Source organism: Nerophis ophidion, linkage group LG08, assembly GCF_033978795.1.
Source record: "Nerophis ophidion isolate RoL-2023_Sa linkage group LG08, RoL_Noph_v1.0, whole genome shotgun sequence".
NCBI lineage: Eukaryota > Metazoa > Chordata > Actinopteri > Syngnathiformes > Syngnathidae > Nerophis > Nerophis ophidion.
This window is the reverse complement of record NC_084618.1, coordinates 46,493,977-46,517,840: the sequence shown is the minus strand read 5'-3', so window position 1 is coordinate 46,517,840 and position 23,864 is coordinate 46,493,977. Positions and strand designations below refer to the sequence as shown.

The 23,864-nt window shown below is 42.6% G+C and overlaps 1 protein-coding gene across 1 annotated transcript in view; it reads left to right on the top strand.

Moving 5' to 3' along the window:
* Nucleotides 1–23,864, top strand: part of LOC133557838 (signal transducer and activator of transcription 5B-like) — a 43,737-nt gene that overhangs the window by 1,049 nt on the left and 18,824 nt on the right. Inside the window, exons 2-6 of the mRNA XM_061908679.1 lie at nucleotides 1,213–1,347; nucleotides 11,745–11,901; nucleotides 16,807–16,896; nucleotides 17,037–17,214; nucleotides 17,747–17,877. Coding sequence (XP_061764663.1) covers nucleotides 1,220–1,347; nucleotides 11,745–11,901; nucleotides 16,807–16,896; nucleotides 17,037–17,214; nucleotides 17,747–17,877 — 684 coding nt within the window. The 5' untranslated portion in view covers nucleotides 1,213–1,219. The remainder of the gene's footprint in view (nucleotides 1–1,212; nucleotides 1,348–11,744; nucleotides 11,902–16,806; nucleotides 16,897–17,036; nucleotides 17,215–17,746; nucleotides 17,878–23,864) is intronic.

The window sequence follows — 23,864 nt, the reverse complement described above, 5'->3', positions numbered from 1 at the left end:
AACTTTTACTCACAGATTGCAAAGGAAGAAAATACATTATATGTAACAGTACAGTTTACACAGTACAGTACATATTCCGTACAATTGACCACTAAATGGAAAAACCCAAATAGGTTTTTCAACTTGTTTAAGTCGGGGTCCATGTTAATCAATTCATAGTAATGTGTATAAGGTGTGTGATTCGTTGTGAGTTCATGCACTGTGTTGGTTTTGTTCTTTAAACAAGGTGATGGTCATGCACGGTTAATTTTGTGCTCCAGTAAAAAAACGTATGACTTTTTCTTGAATTTGAAAAAAAAAATATATATATATTTTTCACTAAAGAAGGGTTCGGGAAATGCACATATGAAACAGGTGGGGTTCAGTACCTCCAACAAGGTTAAGAACCACTGCCCTAACCACTATACAGTGTAAATCCACGACTAAACTACTGACTAAACTACTACCACAACTTGGTTTACTGTTTATAAAATATAATAATGTAGGGTTACTGACTAAACCAACCACAAAATCTCGTCTTAAATCTCGTCTTGCGATATGCAAATTGCTTGCGCACAATGGAAATGACGTATAATTTGCAAAGTGCGCGAGATTGGTGTAAAGCTTACAACAACGTTAAGACTTAGACTTAGACTTCCTTTTTACTGTCATTCAAATTTGAACTGTGGCGTACAGAAAATAATGAAGGTGTAGAAATAAATAAATAGATTACTGTACGGATATATATATTGCACTTTTGCATATGCCTCCACGTTTATGGATGTATGTTATATTGTCTTTATTTTCCAGTGAGTTGATTCACTTTGGGGGGAATTGCGGGGATTACTTTAATGCGTGCAAGGCATTAAAATAAGGCAAGGATAGTCAAAGTCATAGAAAATCAGAACACAAATATATAAACGGTGATGGGTCAAATGCAGAGAATAATTTCGCCACATCTAGTATGCGTTGGACAATCAATTGGTACTTTAACTTTAACTTTATATGAATTGCACAAGTTAATGATGAGTTCGAAGCTATAATGTAATATCATGTCAGTATAAATGATCAAAACAGTAACTTGTTCTCTTGCTTTCCCTCCTCTGCCTCTCTCTCTCTCTCTCTCTCTCTCTCTCTCTCTCTCTCTCTCTCTCTCTCTCTCTCTCTCTCTCTCTCTCTCTCTCTCTCTCTCATTCTTTTCCTGTCTCATCCTTCATGTTTCTGCTTCCACAGGAGCACCATGGCCATGTGGATGCAGGCTCAACAGCTGCAGGGAGAAGCCTTACACCAGATGCAGGCGCTGTATGGCCAGCATTTTCCCATCGAAGTGCGGCACTACTTGGCCCAGTGGATAGAGGGGCAACTTTGGTAGGAAGACCAATCTCATTGTAATTCCTTCATTAAACTAGACTGGGTCATGTCCAAATTTTACCTGCAGTATTTATAGAAGTAATCTGTTTCAAAAGGTCAGACGGACTGTATTTCCCCTAGGAAATAATACAAATTCAATCAATCCTCCCACTTACAAAGACATGCACCTGGGGATAGGTTGATTGGCAACACTAAATTGGCCCTAGTGTGTGAATGTGAGTGTGAATGTTGTCTGTCTATCTGTGTTGGCCCTGCGATGAGGTGGCGACTTGTCCAGGGTGTACCCCGCCTTCCGCCCGATTGTAGCTGAGATAGGCGCCAGCGCCCCCCGCGACCCCAAAAGGGAATAAGCGGTAGAAAATGGATGGATGGATGGATGGATGTTCCAGAACCCCAAATATTTTAACATAAGACACATTTGTCTGTTTATCTGTTGGCCCTGTGAAGAGGTAGCGACTTGTCCATGGTGAACCTCGAATTAAGCTGAGATAGGCTTCAGTACTCCCCGTGACCCCGACAGGGACAAGCGGTAGAAAATGGATGCATGGATGGACATTTTAAAGAACAAATTGGCCTGGGCAATTAACAATTTTGCTGGGCAATATAGTGACCATCAAATGATTGTTGGTCACTATAAACGATTCTATGGTCAACATTATTTTGAGACGAAATTAACCATTGACTTAACGATAATACATAATAATAGTGAAATAATTCTCTTTCAAATGCAATAAACTTGTATTTATTTTATATTTAAAACATTGTCATTGTAATATATTTTTTTAAATATCTAAGTTAAATAAAACAACAACAAAAATGAAAATAATATTTAATAGTCAAATTTTGCACTTGAATAAAATATCAACCGAAAGCAATACATTAGTTCTGTCTCTGTTAAGGAGGGGTTGGAAGACCCTCGAATATACACAACTAAAAAAATTACCATAATTTTTGTACTATAAGACGCACTTAAAACCCTTCAATTTTCTCAAAAATTGACAGTGCGCCTTATAACCAGGGGGTGCCAAATGTATGGATTAATTCTGGTTGTGCTTACAAAAACAGTTTTATTTGGTATATGACAAAATTATAATAATAGTCACACATAAGACAAACATGTGGAAAGAAGGTTGACACCCCCTGTTCAATAAATGATGTTAGCAAGTACAGGTTAGCCACCAAGCCCAAAACTTTGATGTTCCATTGAGTGCTCATAAATCTGTCAAAATGTTTTAGTACAACTTTGGTAAACTAGGAATCCCACAGCTTGATGGATTGTTGGCACATTACTGCTATCATAGTCTGACGTACTGTCCTTCAACATACGGATATTATTATGGTGTGTGTACAAGAACCACAAAATTGCACCTATTAGGAGACATATAATGTGGTGTTTTGTTTCGACTTAGACAAACTTTAATGGTCCACACGGGATGTTGTTTCAAACAGTAGCCCAGTTACAAAGGATAGAAAGGATAATGCAGACAAGGGCACAAAAAGAGGGCAAAAACAAAAGGTAAAAAATTTAACCAAAAATTTACCATAATAACAATGTAATATATATGTAAAATATACATACATATACAAACCCCGTTATGAGTTGGGAAATTGTGTTAAATGTAAATATAAATGGAATACAATGATTTGCGAATCCTTTTCAACTCATATTCAATTGAATGCACTACAAAGACAAGATATTTGATGTTCAAACTCATAAACTTCATTTTTTTTTTGCAAATAATAATTAACTTAGAATTCCATGGCTGCAACATGTGCCAAAGTAATTGGGAAAGGGCATGTTCACCACTGTGTTGAATCACCTTTTCTTTTAACAACACTCAATAAATGTTTGGGAACTGAGGAAACTAATTGTTTAAGCTTTGAAAGTAGAATTCTTTCCCATTCTTGTTTTATGTAGAGCTTCAGTCGTTCAACAGTCCGGGTTCTCCGCTGTCGTATTTTACGCTTCATAATGCGCCACACATTTTCGATGGGAGACAGGTCTGGACTGCAGGCGGGCCAGGAAAGTACCCACACTCTTTTTTTTTTTTTTTTTGAAGCCACGCTGTTGTAACACGTGCTGAATGTGGCTTGGCATTGTCTTGCTGGAAAGAGCAGGGGCGTCCTTGAAAAAAACGGCGCTTAGATGGCAGAATATGTTGTTCCAAAACCTGTATGTACCTTTCAGGATTAATGGTGCCTTCACAGATGTGTAAGTTACCCATGCCTTGGGCACTAATGCACCCCCATATCGTCACAGATGGTGGCTTTTGAACTTTCCGTCGATAAAAGTCTGGATGGTTCGCTTCCCCAATTGAAAATGTGGACTCATCAGACCACAGAACACTTTTCCACTTTGCATCAGTCCATCTTGGATGATCTTGGGCCCAGAGAAGCCGGCAGTGTTTCTGGACGTTGTTGATAAATGGCTTTCGCTTTGCATATCAGAGCTTTAACTTGCACTTACAGATGTAGCGACTAACTGTATTTAGTGACAGTGGTTTTCTGAAGTGTTCCTGAGCCCATGTGGTGATTATCTTTTGAGATTGATGTCGGTTTTTGATACAGTGCTGTCTGAGGGATCGAAGGTCACGGTCATTTAATGTTGGTTTCCGGCCATGCCGCTTACATGGAGTGATTTCTCCATATTCTCTGAACCTTTTGATAATATTATGGACCGTAGATGATGAAATCCCTAAATTTCTTGCAATTGCACTTTGAGAAATGTTGTTCTTAAACTGTTTGGCTATTTGCTCATTTAGTTGTGAACAAAGGGGTGCTCCTCGACCCATCCTTTCTTGTGAAAAACAGAGCATTTTTTGGGAAGCTGTTTTTATACCCAATCATGGCACACACCTGTTCCCAATTAGCCTGCACACCTGTGGGATGTTCCTAACAAGTGTTTGTATTTATTGCCACCTTTCCCAACTTCTTTGTCACGTGTTGCTTACATCAAATTCTAAAGTTAATGATTATTTGCACAAAAAAAAAAGTTTTTCAGTTTGAACATCAAATATGTTGTCTTTGTAGCATATTCAACTGAATGTGGGTTGAAAAGGATTTACAAATCATTGTATTTCGTTTATATTTACATCTAACACAATTTCTCAACTCATATTGAAACAGAGTTTGTATGTGTGTGTGTGTGTGTGTGTGTGTGTATGTATATATATATATATATATATATATATATATATACATACACACACATATAAATATATATATATGTGTGTGTATGTATGTGTATATATATATACATATATGTATGTGTGTATATATGTATATATATACATACATATGTGTGTGTATATATGTATATATACATATATGTGTGTGTGTGTGTGTGTGTGTGTGTGTGTGTGTATATATATATATATATATATATATATATATATATATATATATATATGTGTGTGTGTGTGTATGTGTGTATATATATATATATATATATATATATATATACACATATATATATATGTGTGTGTGTGTATATATATACATATATATATATATATATATATATATGTGTGTATATGTGTATATATATATACATATATATGTGTGTGTATATATATATATATATATATATATATATATATATATGTGTGTGTGTGTGTGTGTGTGTATATATATATACATATATATGTGTTTGTGTGTATATATATATATATATATGTAAGTGTGTGTGTGTATATATATACATATATATGTGTGTATGTGTATATATATATATATTTATGTATGTATATACAGTATATATATATATGTATGTATGGATATATATATATATGTGTGTGTGTATATATATATATATATATATATATATATATATATATATATATATATATATATATATATATTATGTATGTATGTATGTATGTATGTATATATTAGGGTTGTCCCGATCCGATATTTGGATCGGATCGGCTGCCGATATTTGCCAAAAAACTCCGGTCTGTGTTTTCCAACGCACCGATTTAAATAATACATTACACTCTTCTGCTGCTCCATACACTGCGTTCCGCATTTTCCAGCACACCTTCAAAACATCCACAAGTCTGTGTTTCAACCGTTCAGACGGCCGTGTAAATTAAAAGTTATGGTAAAAATGTCAGCTGTGTGGGATTATTTTACCCCACAAAACGAAAAAGATGAAGAGGTGGAGTGTAAAACATGCCACAATAAAGTCAAGCGTGGTGGTAAAGTTGTAAGACATTTCAATGAATCTTTAGAGTGAGAGGCTTTTTAGCGCTCATCATAGATGAACACAGGCGCTGGCTGACACCTGAGCATCTTGAAGTGCTTGTCTTTGTTAGGAAAAATCTCCCCATTATGCTTGGACTTCAATTGTTAGCCCCCCACCCCCTGACTGGGGCAAACAATTGAAGGGAGTGTGTAGATATATATATATATATATATATATTTTTTTAAGTTTACACTTGTTCAAGAGCAAGTATTGATGCTGAGTTATAGACATTTTATCCCACTCAGTTTGTGTGTTTTGCTCTTTTTCATAACATTTACAGCATTATTTGAACTTTATACTTTTCACTTTTTTACTGTTTAACGATGCCATCTCTGTTTGTCATGTATAATTTATGAAATTTTGTGTTTATCCTTGAATACCAACTATTGTGTATTATTCAAACTCACTTAATTCAGCTGGCTAGTTGTTATCAAGAGTACAAAAATCCTTTCCAGCATGAATCTGACAACTAAGTAGGCTAAATAACTTTAATACATGCTCGGATAGGCCAGTATCGGTATCGGATCGGAAGTACAAAAACAATATCGGTATCGGATCGGAAGTGCAAAAACCTGGATCGGGACATCCCTTCTATATGTTATGTATATGTGTATATATACTGTGTGTGTGTGTATATATGCATATATATATATATATATATATATATATTTATCTCTATCTCTATCCACCCATCCATTTTCTACCGCTTATTCCCTTTCAGGGTCGCGGGGGGCGCTGGTGCCCATCTCAGCTACAATCGGGCGGAAGGCGGGGTACACCCTCAACAAGGATATATGTATATATATATATGTATATATATATATATATATATATATTCCAGCCCTCCTACCTTTTTAAATTTAAGTGATTTGTCAAATATGGGAAAAAAAGCAGAAAATGTCCATGACTCAAGAGTTAAGAGACGCGAATCTTGGTGCACAAACTTAATAGATCTTTTTTTTTTTTTTTTATACATGCACATCTTTTGTAAATCTGAGGGAAATAGCACAAAAGACAAAAGTAGAATGAAGACACGCAGGATAAATGAGAAATTGTGGCTTGACTAAACCTTGTTAGGGCTCTCTTGAAATAATTTGGTTATACATTTGCAGAGCCTGGATCACTTAAATAAGACCACAAAATTGATAGCTGATGGAGAAATAGAACAAGGATATGTATCTTTTTACAGTTGCTTCTTTACCAATTAAAAAAAGTAAAAGGAACAATAAAAAAGCAACACAAACACTGTTCAAAAAAGAAAGAAAAATAATAGCAGACTGTAGCTGACGGGCTTAATGTAGAAGTCACTATGCTTTTATGTGGTCCAAGTGTAATTTACTCATGTTAAATAGGGTATATTTAAGAAATTATTCAATGGTTGATTTTTTTTGTGAAAAATATAGTTAACACAAATAATCAAATTGTGACCCCTTCCTCCCACAAACACTGACCAATAATCAAATCTGAGACGTTTCCTTTACTGACAAAGAAATTAACTACTACTGTAAATATATAATTGGGAATTGTGTCATTACAACCTTATCGTGGTAGAGGTGTTTGCGTGTCCCAATGATCCTAGGAGCTATGTTGTCCGGGGGCTTTATGGCCCCTGGTAGGGTCTTTCAAGGCAAACAGGTTCTAGGTGAGGGATCAGACAAAGAGCAGCTCGAAGATCTTTATAAAGAAGACAAAGCATGGACCCAGATTTCCCTCGCCCGGACGCGGGTCACCGGGGCCCCCCTTTGGAGCCAGGCCCGGAGGTTGGGCACGATGGCGAGCGCCTGGTGGCCGGTTCTGTTCCCATGGGGCCCGGCCGGGCACAGCCCGAAGAGGCAACGTGGGTCACCCCTCCAATGGGCTCACCACCCATAGCAGGGGCCATAGAGGTCGGGTGCAATGTGAGCTGGGCGGCAGCCGAAGGCAGGGCACTTGGCGGTCCGATCCTCGGCTACAGAAGCTAGCTCTTGGGAGGTGGAACATCACCTCACTGGGGGGAAAGAGCCTGAGCTAGTGCGCGAAGTGGAGAAGTTCCGGCTGGATACAGCCGGACTCACTTCGACGCACAGCAAGGGCTCTGGAACCACTTCTCTCGAGAGGGACTGGACCCTCTTCCACTCTGGCGTTGCCGGCAGTGAGAGGCGACGGGCTGGGGTGGCAATTCTTGTTTCCCCCCGGCTCAAAGCCTGCACGTTGGAGTTCAACCCGGTGGACGAAAGGGTAGCCTCCCCCGCCCTCGGGTGGGGGGAGGGGGCCTGACTGTTGTTTGTGCTTATGCACCAAACAGCAGTTCAGAGTACCCACCCTTTTTGGGTACACTCGAGGGAGTTCTGGAAAGTGCTCCCCCGGATGATTCCCTTGTCCTACTGGGGGGCTTCAACGCTCATGTTGGCAGCGACAGTGAAACCTGGAAAGGCGTCATTGGGAAGAATGGCCGCCCGGATCTGAACCCGAGTGGTGTTTTGTTATTGGATTTTTGTGCTCGTCACAGTTTGTCCATAACAAACACCATCTTCAAACATAAGGGTGTCCATATGTGCACTTGGCCCCAGGACACCCTAGGCCGCAGTTTCATGATTGACTTTGTAGTTGTGTCATCGGATTTGCGGCCTTATGTTTTGGACACCCGGGTGAAGAGTGGGGCGGAGCTTTCTACCGATCACCACCTGGTGGTGAGTTGGCTGCGATGGTGGGGGAGGATGCCGGACAGACCTGGCAGGCCCAAAAGCATTGTGAGGGTCTGCTGGGAACGTCTGGCAGAGTCTCCTGTCAGAGAAAGTTTCAATTCCCACCTCCGGAAGAACTTTGAACATGTCGCGAGGGAGGTGCTGGACATTGAGTCCGAGTGGACCATGTTCCGTACCTCTATTGTCGAGGCGGCTGATCGGAGCTGTGGCCGCAAGGTAGTTGGTGCCTGTCGGGGCGGCAATCCTAAAACCCCTTGGTGGACACCAGCGGTGAGGGATGCCGTCAAGCTGAAGAAGTGAAGAAGGAGTCCTATCGGGTCCTTTTGGCTCAAAGGACTCCGGAGGCAGTGGACAGGTACCGACAGGCCAAGCGGTGTGCAGCTTCAGCGGTCGCGGAGGCAAAAACTCGGACATGGGAGGAGTTCGGGGAAGCCATGGAAAACGACTTCCGGACGGCTTCGAAGCGATTCTGGACCACTGTCCGCCGCCTCAGGAAGAGGAAGCAGTGCACTATCAACACCGTGTATGGTGCGGATGGTGTTCTGCTGACCTCGACTGCGGATGTTGTGGATAGGTGGAAGGAATACTTCGAAGACCTCCTCAATCCCACTAACACATCTTCCTATGAGGAAGCAGTACCTGGGGAATCTGTGGTGGACTCTCCTATTTCTGGGGCTGAGGTCGCTGAGGTAGTTAAAAAGCTCCGCGGTGGCAAGGCCCCAGGGGTGAATGAGATCCGCCCGGAGTTCCTTAAGGCTCTGGATGCTGTGGGGCTGTCTTGGTTGACAAGACTCTGCAGCATCGCGTGGACATCGGGGGCGGTACCTCTGGATTGGCAGACCGGGGTGGTGGTTCCTCTCTTTAAGAAGGGGGGCCGGAGGGTGTGTTTCAACTATCGTGGGATCACACTCCTCAGCCTTCCCGGTAAGGTCTATTCAGGTGTACTGGAGAGGAGGCTACGCCGGATAGTCGAACCTAGGATTCAGGAGGAACAGTGTGGTTTTCGTCCTGGTCGTGGAACTGTGGAGTAGCTCTATAGTCTCGGCACTCTTGAGGGTGCATGGGAGTTTGCCCAACCAGTCTACATGTGCTTTGTGGACTTGGAGAAGGCATTCGACCGTGTCCCTCGGGAAGTCCTGTGGGGAGTGCTCAGAGAGTATGGGGTACCGGACTGTCTTATTGTGGCGGTCCGCTCCCTGTACGAATAGTGCCAGAGCTTGGTCCGCGTTGCCGGCAGTAAGTCGAACACATTTCTAGTGAGGGTTGGACTCAGCCAAGGCTGTCCTTTGTCACCGATTCTGTTCATAACTTTTATGGACAGTATTTCTAAGTGCAGTCAAGGCGTTAAGGGGTTCTGGTTTGGTGACCGCAAGATTAGGTCTCTGCTTTTTTCAGATGATGTGGTCCTGATGGCTTCATCTGACCGGGATCTTCAGCTCTCACTGGATCGGTTCGCAGCCGAGTGTGAAGCGACCGGAATGAGAATCAGCACCTCCAAGTCCAAGTCCACGGTTCTCGCCCGGAAAAGGGTGGAATGCCATCTACTTGTTGGGGAGGAGACCCTGCCCCAAGTGGAGGAGTTCAAGTACCTGGGAGTCTTGTTCACGAGTGAGGGAAGAGTGGATCGTGAGATCGACAGGCGGATCGGTGCTGCGTCTTCAGTAATGCAGACGTTGTACCGATCCGTTGTGGTGGAGAAGGACCTGAGCCGGAAGGCTAAGCTCTCAATTTACTGGTCGATTTACGTTCCCACCCTCACCTATGGTCATGAGCTTTGGGTCATGACCGAAAGGATAAGCTCACGGGTACAAGCGGTCCGAAATGAGTTTCCTCCGCCGTGTTGCGGGGCTTTCCCTTAGAGATAGGGTGAGAAGCTCTGCCATCCGGGAGGAACTCAAAGTAAAGCCGCTGCTCCTTCACATCAAGAGGAACCAGATGAGGTGGTTCGGGCATCTGGTCAGGATGCCACCCGAACGCCTCCCTAGGGAGGTGTTTAGGGCACGTCCAACCGGTAGGAGGCCACGGGGAAGACCCAGGACACGTTGGGAAGACTATGTCTCCCGGCTGGCCTGGGAACGCCTCGGGATCCCCCGGGAAGAGCTAGACGAAGTGGCTGGGGAGAGGGAAGTCTGGGTTTCCCTGCTTAGGCTGTTGCCTCCGCGAACCGACCTTCAGATAAGCGGAAGAAGATGGATAGTGACAATGAAGGGAAGGACTCAGATATTTTTGTTTTTAAATTTAATATAAAGTTCCTTGACATTTTACCTGAGCCAACTTGTATTGAATTGTGGGGCCCTAAGCACAGCTTGTATTCTATATTATAATAATTGGAATTAGGTATAATTTTCCAATCATTGTTTAATGCTGCTAATTCCGATCATCCATGAGTGAGATTGGCGAATACCAATACCGATCACATCTGAAACTGTAAATCTTTCAAGTAATTTATTTAGAGTGCGGGACAGTTTAATGATAACACAATATTTAAACTAATTCATTATTTTCTTTTATTACATATAATTTGGATTGGCAACACTAAATTGGCCCTAGTGTGTGAATGTGAGTGTGAATGTTGTTTGTCTATATGTGTTGGCCCTGTGATGAGATAGCGACTTGTCCAGGGTGTACGCCGCCTTCCGCCTGAATGCAGCTAAGATAGTTTCCAGCACCCCCGCGACCCCAAAAGGGACAAGCAGTAGAAAATGGATGGATGGATGTCTAAGCAAACCAAAGTCAACAGTGCATACTGCACACTACCTAAACAAAAGCAAAAACTACCGTCTACCACGTGTTTTTGGTCAATCAAATTGTGAAAAGAAGAAATAAACATTGTGTCAATGAGTTGAGGTTGCAATTGAAGTGGCAGTGAATACAATCATAAAAAGCTGTGGTTGCTCGCTCTCGATGCCACTGACGATTTCACACATAAGATCACAAAGTGAAGTAAGCAGGCATACAGCATTGATCCCTTGATTATTTTCAACAATTGTTCGGTCCTATGCTGACAGAATGGCAAAGTTACTAAAAGATTAAATGTGTCCTGGATTGTGAGCCTTTAGAGAATAAATCGCTATAGTTGCTTGTTTGGCACATTCTTGACATTCTTTTTTGCAACCGACTTGACTCTAAATTAATCCAGGATAACCAATTTTTCCAGGCTTAATGCCTTTTCCTGGTTTTGTGAAACACCATGTATTTCCTGTAAGTGTGTGACATATTTGTTTTTGTCCCTCTTGGACAGGGGAGCTGGAGCCTATCCCAGCTGCACTTGTGCGGAAGCGGGCCATATTGCAAATAAAACTAATTAGATGGGGCGTACATGTAAATCTAACTCCAAAGACTCACTGGTTCCAGTGTAAACTTTTTGTATCAGTTGTTTACTAATAATTATGTCAAAGAGAATTGCATATTTGTGGAAGACGTTTTGTCCGGTGAAATGATTATCACAACAAATGCGCCTCCAGGAATTCAGTAGAGTTGGATAACCCAGCAGAGGAAACCAAAGCCAAGCGCCTTCTGGATAACCTGGTGGCGGAGCTCCTGAGGAAAGCACAGCTTCAGGGAGGGGAGGATGGTTTTCTTCTCAAGATCAAGCTGGGACACTATGCAAATCAACTAAAGGTAAACCAGCAAAACTGGTAAGTCAGATACAGGGTTTCCCCCAGATTGTCAATATACTTGTGGAGGTGGGGGCGTGGCTAGGTACCAAAAAGGCCAAAAATACATTTAAAATCAAATGTGTGTTATTAGTAATTAATATTAACATGTATTGTTTATATTGCATCGTTTTGCTCTATATTTAATGTTCTATTTTTTGTTGCTGCTTATTGTACAATGTAGGACAGGCTGTATACCAGTGGCGGCCACTGGTCTTTCACATAGGTAAAGCCCATTTTCAGCTTCTTTCGAAACACAAATCCAATCTCTAATGATAGATTAAAGATATTAAGATGCTAGATTTTACAAAGAAAGCATACCTTACAAGACTCTAAAGTTCTCCATGTGAACATGGAACAACTGAATGAAACTTGAAAAATGTTCTGTCATTGGTTTATATTTCAAAATCGCTAATTTTCTTATTTTGAGATTCAGCCTCAGACAGATCATCCAATCATCATACAGAATCTCGGCATTCAGGCCAACCGAGGCCGATTCCACTTCTCATTCACTTTAAGAGACGCTCGTGTCCGTGGGCAGGACAGAACTGAGCATTTATCCAATGGGTGTTTAGTTTGGCTGCAGTGGAACAATTGAAAGTTCAAGTCAATTAACACTCAGCTGTTTAATGCACTGTGACTCTACCACAATGAATGAGAAGAAAGTAATGTGAGTTGTTGCGAAAGTAGTACAAATACAAGACACATTAACGTCTTTCCCCATTACAAGCATATTACCCCAATTAAAACTTCTATTAACACGCTGCTGTCTAAGCTACTAAGATAGCTTGGGTTGCTTAAAAAAAAAAGAATTTTCTCGTAGTTTGTAATATAAGTACATGTGCCTTATCAATATGTAAATGGACAGACTTTGTCCCATATCACCGTGTAAATCATAAGTCTTTGAAATGTCAATGGAATTATTGCATGACAGGTTGCTTTATATTGCATTTTACGGTAAAGCTGCAGCCCTTAACTGCCCCATGACCAATGAGCAGACTGCACCCTTACAAGTGACCATTTCAACACACAATGTGGCTCATCTCATTGGTTGATGCACTGGCGTGTGTGACGAAAATACCGGACAGACGAGAACACAAAAGCATGTCTAACAGGGATGACGCCGAGACCGATGCTATGCAAACGAGTGACAACCTCAGTAGGCATTCTTCTCCGTGGAAAAAAAGACAAAACAGCTTCAGAAATACAAATTCGATTAGGTAAAGGACAATATGTGGCTGGAAAAGGTGCATGGTTTTCCGCCGCATTTTTTGCTATGGCCCATGGTGGATTTTAGAGCTGTGACTTGGACTTTTCTCTGATCAAAGAAATTGTTGATTTTTATAACTGTTCCCTTCACTTATATTTGCAATATTTCTTTTGTAAAAGGTGACTTCCCAAAGAAAATCAAAACGGCAAAAGTCATTCCCATCTTCAAAAGTGGAGATAAGCATCAGTTCACCAACTAACTATAGGCCTATTTCTTTACTCTCACAATTTTCAAGTCCTTGAAAAATTATTTGTTTCAAGATTAGACAGTTTTATTGATAAGCATCACTTGCTAAGTGAACACCAATACGGTTTCCGATCTAATAGGTCCACTTCCATGGCAGTGATGGAACTAGTTGAGGAGGTAACCACTGCAATTGATTAGAGGGAGTTTGCCGTTGGTGTTTTTATTGACCTGAGCAAGGCCTTTGACACCATCGATCACACATTACTTTTAAGAAAATGCAGAGGTATGGTATCAGAGGTCTTGCTCATGATTGGTTGAAAAGTTATCTTGGTGGCAGAGAGCAGTATGTGCATATGAACAATGTACAGTCAGATAAAAAGATTATAACATATGGAGTACCCCAAGGTTCTGTACTGAGACCAAAATTGTTTTTACGGTATATTAATGATATTTGTAAAATCTTTAAAAAACTCAACTGTATTCTTTTTGCTGATGATACAAGTCTGTACTGTTCTGGGCAAGACTTTGACTAACTCCTAGAGACTGTAGAGATTGAACTCCACATACTAAAGCAATGGTTTGATGCCAATAAACTATCAATCAACCTAAATAAAACAAAATATATAATTTTTGGAAATAGGAAAAATAACATACAGCGTCATATAAGAACTGATTACATGGAGATAAAAAGGGTGTATTCAATAAAATGTTTAGGAATCTATATAGATGATGAATTAAATTGGAAACTGTACATAAATGCACTTAAAGGCCTACTGAAACCCACTACTACAGTTTATATATCAATGATGAAATATTAACATTGCAACACATGCCAATACGGCCTTTTTAGTTTACTAAATTGCAATTTTAAATTTCCCGGGACTTTTTTCTTGAAAACGTCGCGTAATGATGACGTGTACTCGTGACCTCACGGGCTGTTATGAATATGAGCGCTGCGTACACTTATAGTTAAAAGTCGTCTGCTTTAACGGCATAATTACACAGTATTTTGGACATCTGTGTTGCTGAATCTTTTGCAATTTGTTCAATTAATATTGGAGAAGTCAAAGTAGAAAGACGGAGTTGGGAAGCTTTAGCCTTTAGCCACACAAACACACGGTGATTCCTTGTTTAAAATTCACGAAGGTGAAACTTTAGTATGGATCACAGCGGACATGGATCCCGACTACATGTCAACCAGCAGGTTTCGGTGAGAAAATTGTGGTTAAAAATGTGCCTCTTACCGGATATCAGCTGAGCTTGTGCCGTCCATACAGCTGCCGTCGACTTCCCCGAGACACTGCGCGTCAACACACGGCCGTGGACGTACACTTCCGACTATCAGGTACAGTTAAACTCACTAAAACACTAGCAACACAATAGAAAGATAAGGGATTTCCCAGAATTATCCCAGTAAATGTCTCTAAAAACATATGAATCCGTCTCAATGCAACACGAATGCAATTGCGTTTTTTTTTTAACTTTTTTTTTTTGTTTTTTTTTCTTTTCTATTTCGTCGCTATCAATATCCTCAAACCCGAATCTTTCATCCTTGCTCAAATTAATGGGGAAATTGTTGTTTTCTCGGTCTGAATAGCTGTTTTTGTTGGAGGCTCCATTTAAAATCAATGTGAATATATGAGGAGCCATCAACATGTGACGTCATCGTCTGCGACTTCCGGTAGAGGCAGGGCTTTTCTCCAGTTGCGAACTTTATCGTGGATGTACTCTACTAAATCCTTTCAGCAAAAATATGGCAATATCGCGAAATGATCAAGTATGACACATAGAATGTACCTGCTATTGACGTTTAAATAAGAAAATCTCATTTCAGTGGGCCTTTAAGACAAAGATGGCAAAAATTATTGCTATGTTACATAAAATTAAAAACTCTGTAAATCAAAAGGCTCTTAACATGTTATATAATTCTTTCATACTCCCATATCTTAATTATTGTGTTGAAATCTGGGGTAACAATTACAAATCAAACATCAACTCTCTATTCTTACTTCAAAAGAAAGCGATTAAAATTGTAAATTATGTGAGTTATCATGACCATACAAATGCTCTGTTTATTAAATTAAAAACATTAAAACTGCACGATCTTGTTGACCTAAATACTGCTATTGTGACTTACAAAGATCATAACCACATTCTGCCTGGGTGTCTACAGGTGAGGTTCAAACCCAGAGAGAATCCCTATGACCTCAGAGGTTCAGCTTTCTTTCAGAAAGCAAAAATAAGAACGAGCTTAAAAAGCAGATGTGTTTCTGTTAGGGGAGTTCAACTGTGGAACAGCTTGGATGATTCCTTAAAATGTTACAGTTCCATTCACACATTTAAAAAACACTTTAAGACCAATGTCTTGAAAAAATATATCACTCTTGAATCAACATTGTAGTTAATACTATTATTAATGTTAATTAAAAACTAAATGTTGGATATAAATAATAAAGGAAGTATAATTGTTTGTATATATAGTATATATTTGGTGCAAAGGTTTATTAATACGTGTGCAAGGATATTTCACATGCCTTTACTGTGTAAATAATTGAACTACGTTCATGTTGTGTATCATCATAATATGTTGTGCAAAGGACATTTCATAATTTTCGGAAGTTTATTTTGTACTTGACATTGTTTATAGGGTTAGGTGCAATAAGTGTTCAACTTCAGCCTAAACCCTTTCGGTCTGCAACATTTTCATTTTCAATCTATGAATGTACAACTGTTTGTTTGTTTTGTTGACCATTGACCGAAGAACAATAAACTGTCTATCTATCTAAAATGTGGTCATAACAGAAAATATCTTCAGTAGTTACCGGACTATCTATGGTATTCAGAAAATAAACCAACATTTTAAAACATAACTACTACACAGTAATGGTACATATAATGATCCATAAATGAACGTGTCTGTAATCAACAGGAAAAGAACGCATATGATGTCACATCAACCAGAAATTAAGCATGCTGTTTTTCCTTTATCATTAATAAATACTGAGCCTAAAACCTTATCAAATTAAAACGGAAAGAGATAACATATAACATGGCTTTTCAGAAGCAGAACAATCTTCTATGTTTTCCTCTGCCAAGGAAAGTATCTATTGTGTGTCTGTTTGTGCACATGGCTTGATAGTTCAATATGTGTAAGTAGCCTACTTTTAGGGCTCATTCAACAATACCTTGTTAATAGTAACCGTGATATAAAATGTTCATATCGTTTCATCCTGAGAGGTTGTTTTATTTTTGCATTTCCATTCTTATGATTCATACGGTACTATAGGTAGATGTGGTTGGTGCAACAAAGTGATTTATTGCAAAGGATCAATAAAGTATCTTATTAAAATCTCCTACGGAAGGTCTTACAGATGTCAGATGACGGTATTAAGAAAATATCCTTTGTCTGTGCAGAACACATATGACCGCTGTCCTTTGGAGCTTGTACGCTGCATCAAACACATCCTGCTCTCTGAGCAGCAGTTGGTTCAAGAAGCTTCAAATGTAAGTGTCATGGCGATCCTTTCAGTGTGTCATGTAACATGAGATTTGTGCATTTATGGAAGAATATGGTGTAAATTGGGAAGTATTGTGTTTTAGAACACAACCTTAATCTTTCTATTCATTCAAACGATTGTATTAAGGTGAGTTGTGCGAGTGGGGGGCAGGTTCTGGACAGCCTCTCCCAGCGGCATCAGCAGATCAACCAGTCCTTCGAGGAGCTCCGATTAGCCACACAGGAGACTGAGAATGAATTGAGAAAGCTTCAGCACAGCCAGGAGTATTTCATCATCCAGTACCAGGAAAACCTGCGTCTCCAGGGTGAGCTCCCATTATGTATAGGAATGTCAAATAATATCGTAATGCCAAAATTATCGTCCGATGAATGCTTTAAAATGTAATATCGGAAATTATCGGTATCGGTTTCATGATTATTTGTATCGGTTTCAATATGTAAAATTTACGATTTTTGAAAACGCCGCTGAGCATACGGATGTAGGGAAAGGTACAGAGCGCTAGTAATCCTTAAAGCCAGCCCAGTCACATGATATTTGCACCTTTTCATGCGCACATATTAATGCAGCACATACTTGTTCAACAGCCACCATACAGGTCACACTTAGGGAAATCCCTATCTGAAATTACTATTGCATATTTTGATATACTGCCTTCAGCTTTGTATGGAGCTTCTAATAGAATAGAATATGAATAACATTAATTCTGTAAGCATACAGTGTTTCCCATGCTGTTATGTTTGCAGAACCACACATGTGCATTAACACAGGTAAGTGCATACTGACCAGTGGACAGAGCGTGTGCCCCACTTATATCTTCTGTTTTCTTTTTCTGTCAGCCCAGTTGAGCAGTTTGAGTTCCCTGCCTCCAGCAGAGCACACCCAACGGGAAACCACTCTACAAAACAAGAGAACTACTTTGGAGACCTGGCTGGCCAGAGAAGCGAGCACACTACAGAAATACAGGCTTGTATGACACAGCATATTCTTTTGTGTGTGTGTGTGTGTGTGTGTGTGTGTGTGTGTGTGTGTGTGTGTGTGTGTGTGCGTTTCTGTGCGCGTGCGTGCGTTTCTGTGCGCGTGCGTGCGTAAGCATACCGTATACGTCATGCATGACTGTGTGTGCGTGTGCGTTTCTGTGCGCGTGCGTGCGTAAGCATACCGTATACGTCATGCATGACTTTGTGTGCGTGTGAATATCTATCCATCCATCCATTTCCTACCGCTTATTCCCTTTGGGGTTTGGGGGGGGGCGCTGGTGTCTTTCTCAGCTACAATCAGGCGGAAGGCGGTGTACACTCTGGACAAGTCACCACCTCATCGCAGGGCCAACACAGATAGACAAACAACATTCACACTCACATTCACACACCAGGGCCAATGTAGTGTTGCCAATCAACCTATCCCCAGGTGCATGTCTTTGGAAGAGGGAGGAAGCCGGAGTACCCGGAGGGTACCCACGCATTCATGGGGAGGACATGCAAACTCCACACAGAAAGATCCTGAGCCCGGGATTGAACCCTGACTACTCAGGACCTTCGTATTGTGAGGCAGACGCACTAACCCCTCTGCCACCGTGAAGCCCGCGTGTGAATATAAAGATACATATTAATATATACATGTTAAAGCATGTCAGAGAACTTCCATCCATCCATTTTCTACCGATTTTTCCCTTTTGGGGTCGCGGGGGGCGCTGGCACCTATCTCAGGCGGGGTACACCCTGGACAAGTCGCCACCTCATCGCAGGGCCAACACAGATAGACAGAGAGAAAACATATTGATCTTAATTTCAGAGAACATCTCGCCTCCCTGGATACGGCGGAAGAGGGGTTCATTGTCTGCCGAATCGTCAACTTTTAAATCATCCATCCATCCATCCATCCATCCATCCATCTTCTTCCTCTTATCCGAGGTCGGGTCGCGGAGGCAGCAGCCTAAACAATCCAATCCAATCCACTTTATTTATATAGCACATTTAAACAACAAGAACGTTTTCAAAGTGCTGCACAGCCATGTTAAAAACAATATTAAAAAAAACAATATTATGCTCCACCAATGACTGAATAAAAACAAAAAATAAATAAATATTAAACTAATATAAAAAACAATATAAAAATGAATATGATTAAAAACAATTTTAAAGGGTAAAATCAATTAAAACAGTAAAATAGAAATCTAAGTGTATAAAAAAAAAACAGAGGACAACAGAGGACAGAGGACCACACAACTCACGTAGTGTTAAAAGCCAAAGAATAAAAGTGGATCTCAAGACGAGACTTAAAACACTCCATTGTGGAAGCAGTTTGAACATGGAGGGGCAGAGTGTTCCAGAGCTTAGGGCCGACCACAGAGAAGGCCCTGTCTCCCCAGGTTTTAAGTCTTGTCTTGGGCACCACGAGCTGGAACTGGCTCTCGGACCTCAAAGCGCACGCAGGAGTGTAAATTTGGATGAGGTCCAAGATATACTGAGGTGCCAGTCCATGTAAAGATTTAAAAACAAATAGCAATGTTTTAAAATAAATTCTAAAATGAACAGGGAGCCAGTGCAAACTCTGAAGAATTGGGGTTATATGCTGGCGTTTCTACCGGTCAGACGTGCCTTCCGGCTCAGCTCCTTCTTCGCCACAACGGATCGATCCATCCATTTTCTTCCACTTATCCGAGGTCGGGTCGCGGAGGCAGCAGCCTAAACAGGTAAGCCCAGACTTTCCTCTCCCCAGCCACTTCGTCCAGCTCTTCCCGGGGAATCCTGAGGCGTTCCCAGGCCAGCCAGGAGACACAGTCTTCCCAACGTGTCCTGGGTCTTCCCCCTGGCTTCATACCGGTCGGACGTGCATTCCGGCTCAGGTCCATCTTCGCCACAACGGATCAATACAGGGTCCACATTACTGAAGACGCCGCACCGATCCGCCTGTCGACGTCACGATCCACTCTTCCCTCACTCGTGAACAAGACTCTGAGGTATTTTAAGTCCTCCACTTGGGGCCTGGTCTCCTCCCCAACCCGGAGATGGCACTCCACCCTTTTCCGTGCGAGAACCATGGACTCTGACTTGGAGGTGCTGATTCTCATTCCAGATGAAGCCATCAGAACCACATCATCTGCAAAAAGCAGAGATATAATTCTGCAGCCACCAAACCGGATCCCCTCAACGCCTTGACTGCGCCTAGAAATTCTGTCCATAAAAGTTATGAACAGAATCTGTGACAAAGGGCAGCCTTGGCGGAGTCCAACCCTCACTGGAAACGTGTCCGACTTACTGCCAGCAATGCGGACCAAGCTCTGACGCTGATCGTACAGGGAGCGGATCGCCACAATCAGACAGTCCGATACCCCATATTCTCTGAGCACTCCCCACAGGACTTCCCGAGGGACAAGGTCAAATGCCTTCTCCCGAGTCCACAAAGCACATGTAGACTGGTTGGGCAAACTCCCATGCACCCTCAAGGACCCTGCCGAGAGTACAGAGCTGGTCCACAGTTCCACGACCAGGACGAAAACCACACTGTTCCTCCTGAATCCGAGGTTCGACTATCCAGCGTAGCCTCCTGAATAGACCTTACCAGGAAGGCTGAGGAGTGTGGTCCCACGATAATTGGAACACACCCTCCGGTTCCCCTTCTTAAAGACAGGAACCACCACCCCGGTCTGCCAATCCAGAGGCACCACCCCCGATTTCCACGGATGCTGCAGAGTCTTGTCAACCAAGACAGCCCCACAGCATCCAGAGCCTTAAGGAACTACGGGCGGGTCTCATCCACCCCCGGTGCCTTGCCACCGAGGAGCTTTTTAACTACCTCAGCAACCTCAGCCCCAGAAATGGGAGAGCCCACCACAGATGCCCCAGGCACCGTTTCCTCATAGGAAGACGTGTTGGTGGGATTGAGGAAGTCTTCAAAGTATTCCCTCCACTTATCCAAAACACCCGCAGTCGAAGTCAGCAGAACACCATCCTCACCATTCAATGTGTTGACAGCGCACTGCTTCCCCTTCCTGAGGCGGCAGATGATGGTCCAGAATCGCTTCGAACACGTCTGGAAGCTGTTTTCCATGGCTTCCCCGAACTCTTCCCATGTCCGAATTTTTGCCTCCGCGACCGCTGAAGCCGCACACCGCTTGGCTTGTCGGTACCTGTCCGCTGCTTCCGGAGTCCTATGAGCCAAAAGAACCCGATAGGATTTTTTCTTGAGGTGAGGGATGCTTGACGACATCTCTCACCACCGGTGTCCACAAACGTGTTCAAGGATTACCGCCATGACATGCACCAACAACCTGGCAGCCACAGCTCCAATCAGCCGCCTCGACAATAAAGGTGCGGAACATGGTCCACTTGGACTCAATGTCCCGCACCTCCCTCGTAACATGTTCAAAGTTCTTCCGGAGGTGGGAATCGAAACTCTCTGACTTGAGACTCTGCCAGACGTTCCCAGCAGAGCCTCACAATGCGTTTGGGCCTGCCAGGTCTGTCCGGCATCCTCCCCCACCATTGCAGCCGACTAACCACCAGGTGGTGATCGGTAGAAAGCTCTGCCCCTCTCTTCACCCGAGTGTCCAAAACATGAGGCTGCAAATCCGATGACACAACTACAAAGTCGATCATGGAACTGCGGCCTAGCGTGTCCTGGTGCCAAGCGCACATATGGATACCCTTATGTTTGAACATAGTGTTTGTTGTGGACAATCTGTGACGAGCACAAAAGTCCAATAACAAAACACCACTCAGTTCAGATCTAGCGGCCGTTCTTCCAGATCACGCCTCTCCAGGTTTCACTGTCGTTGCCAACATGAGCGTTGAAATCCTCCAGTAGGACAAGGGAATCACCCGGGGGAACATTTTCCAGTACTCCCTCGAGTGTACCCAAAAAGGGTGGGTATTTTGAACTGCCATTTGGTGCGTAAGCACAAACAGTCAGGACCTGTCCCCCCCAACCGAAGGAGGAGGGAGGCTACCCTCTCGTCCACTGGGTTGAATTTCAATGTGCAGGCTTTGAGCCGGGGGCCAACGAGAATTGCCATTCTAGCCCGTCGCCTCTCACTGCCGGCAACACCAGAGTGGAAGAGAGTCCAGCCCCTCTCAAAAGAAATGGTTCCAGAACCCTTGCTGTGCGTCGAAGTGAGCCCGACTATCTCCAGCCGGAACTTCTCCACTTCGCGCACTAACTCGGGCTCCTTCCTCCCCAGTGAGGTGACGTTCCACGTCCCAAGAGCTAGCTTATGTAGCCGAGGATCGGACCGCCGCCTAGCTCACATCGCACCCGACTTCTCTGGCCCCTGCTATGCTATGGGTGGTGAGCCCATTGGAGGGGGGACCCACGTTGCCTCTTAGGGCTGTGCCCGGCCGAGCCCCATGGCGCTCCTACCACCAGGCGCTCGCCATCGTGCCCCACCTCAGGGCCTGGCTCCAGAGGGGGGCCCCGGTGACCCGTTTCCGGGCGAGGGAAATCTGGGTCCTTGAGCTTTTAAATCAATATTTGGATATCATGACTGTAAAGCGGCCGTGATTAGCACTTTGCTTCCTTGGGATTGTACAACCAACCAAGTTATCCTGGCAGGATCTCTTCTTTGTTTTCAGACTAAACCAAACATTGAAGATTTGGCATAAGTGAGTTACAAAAATTTGAATATTTTTATTACTTAATTATTTTTATTTTCTGGTTTCATTTAGTCATGAGCGCGTTCACACACAAAAGGGATGCAGACGACGAGTCACAAACAGGAACAATGTACCAACAACTTATATAGCCCTAAATCACTAGTGTCTCAAAGGGCTGCACAAACCACCACGACATCCTCGGTAGGCCCACATAAGGGCAAGGAAAACTCACACCCAGTGGGACGTCGGTGACAATAATGACCCAGTGGGACGTCGGTGACAATAATGACTATGAGAACCTTAGAGAGGAGGAAAGCAATGGATGTCGAGCGGGTCTAACATGATACTGTGAAAGTTCAATCCACAATGGATCCAACACAGTCGCGAGAGTCCAGTCCAAAGCGGATCCAACACAGCAGCGAGAGTCCCGTTCACAGCGGAGCCAGCAGGAAACCATCCCAAGCGGAGGCGGATTAGCAGCGCAGAGATGTCCCAAGCAGTACATGGCCACCGGATCGGACCGGACCCCCTCCACAAGGGAGAGTGGGACATAGAAGAAAAAGAAAAGAAACAGCAGATCAACTGGTCTAAAAAGGGAGTCTATTTAAAGGCTAGAGTATACAAATGAGTTTTAAGGTGAGACTTAAATGCTTCTACTGAGGTGGCATCTCGAACTGTTACCGGGAGGGCATTCCAGAGTACTGGAGCCCGAACGGAAAACGCTCTATAGCCCGCAGACTTTTTTTGGGCTTTGGGAATCACTAACAAGCCGGAGTCCTTTGAACGCAGATTTATTGCCGGGACATATGGTACAATACAATCGGCAAGATAGGATGGAGCTAGACCGTGTAGTATTTTATACGTAAGTAGTAAAACCTTAAAATCACATCTTAAGTGCACAGGAAGCCAGTGCAGGTGAGCCAGTACAGGCGTAATGTGATCAAACTTTCTTGTTCTTGTCAAAAGTCTAGCAGCCGCATTTTATACCAACTGTAATCTTTTAATAATAGACATGGGGAGACCCGAAAATAATACGTTACAGTAGTCGAGGCGAGACGTAACAAACGCATGGATAATGATCTCAGCGTCTTTAGTGGACAGAATGGAGCGAATTTTAGCGATATTACGGAGATGAAAGAAGGCCGTATTAGTAACGCTTTTAATGTGTGCCTCAAAGGAGAGAGTTGGGTCGAAGATAATACCCAGATTCTTTACCGTGTTGCCTTGTTTAATTGTTTGGTTGTCAAATGTTAGAGTTGTATTATTAAATAGAGTTCGGTGTCTAGCAGGACCGATAATCAGCATTTCCGTTTTTTTGGCGTTGAGTTGCAAAAAGTTAGCGGACATCCATTGTTTAATTTCA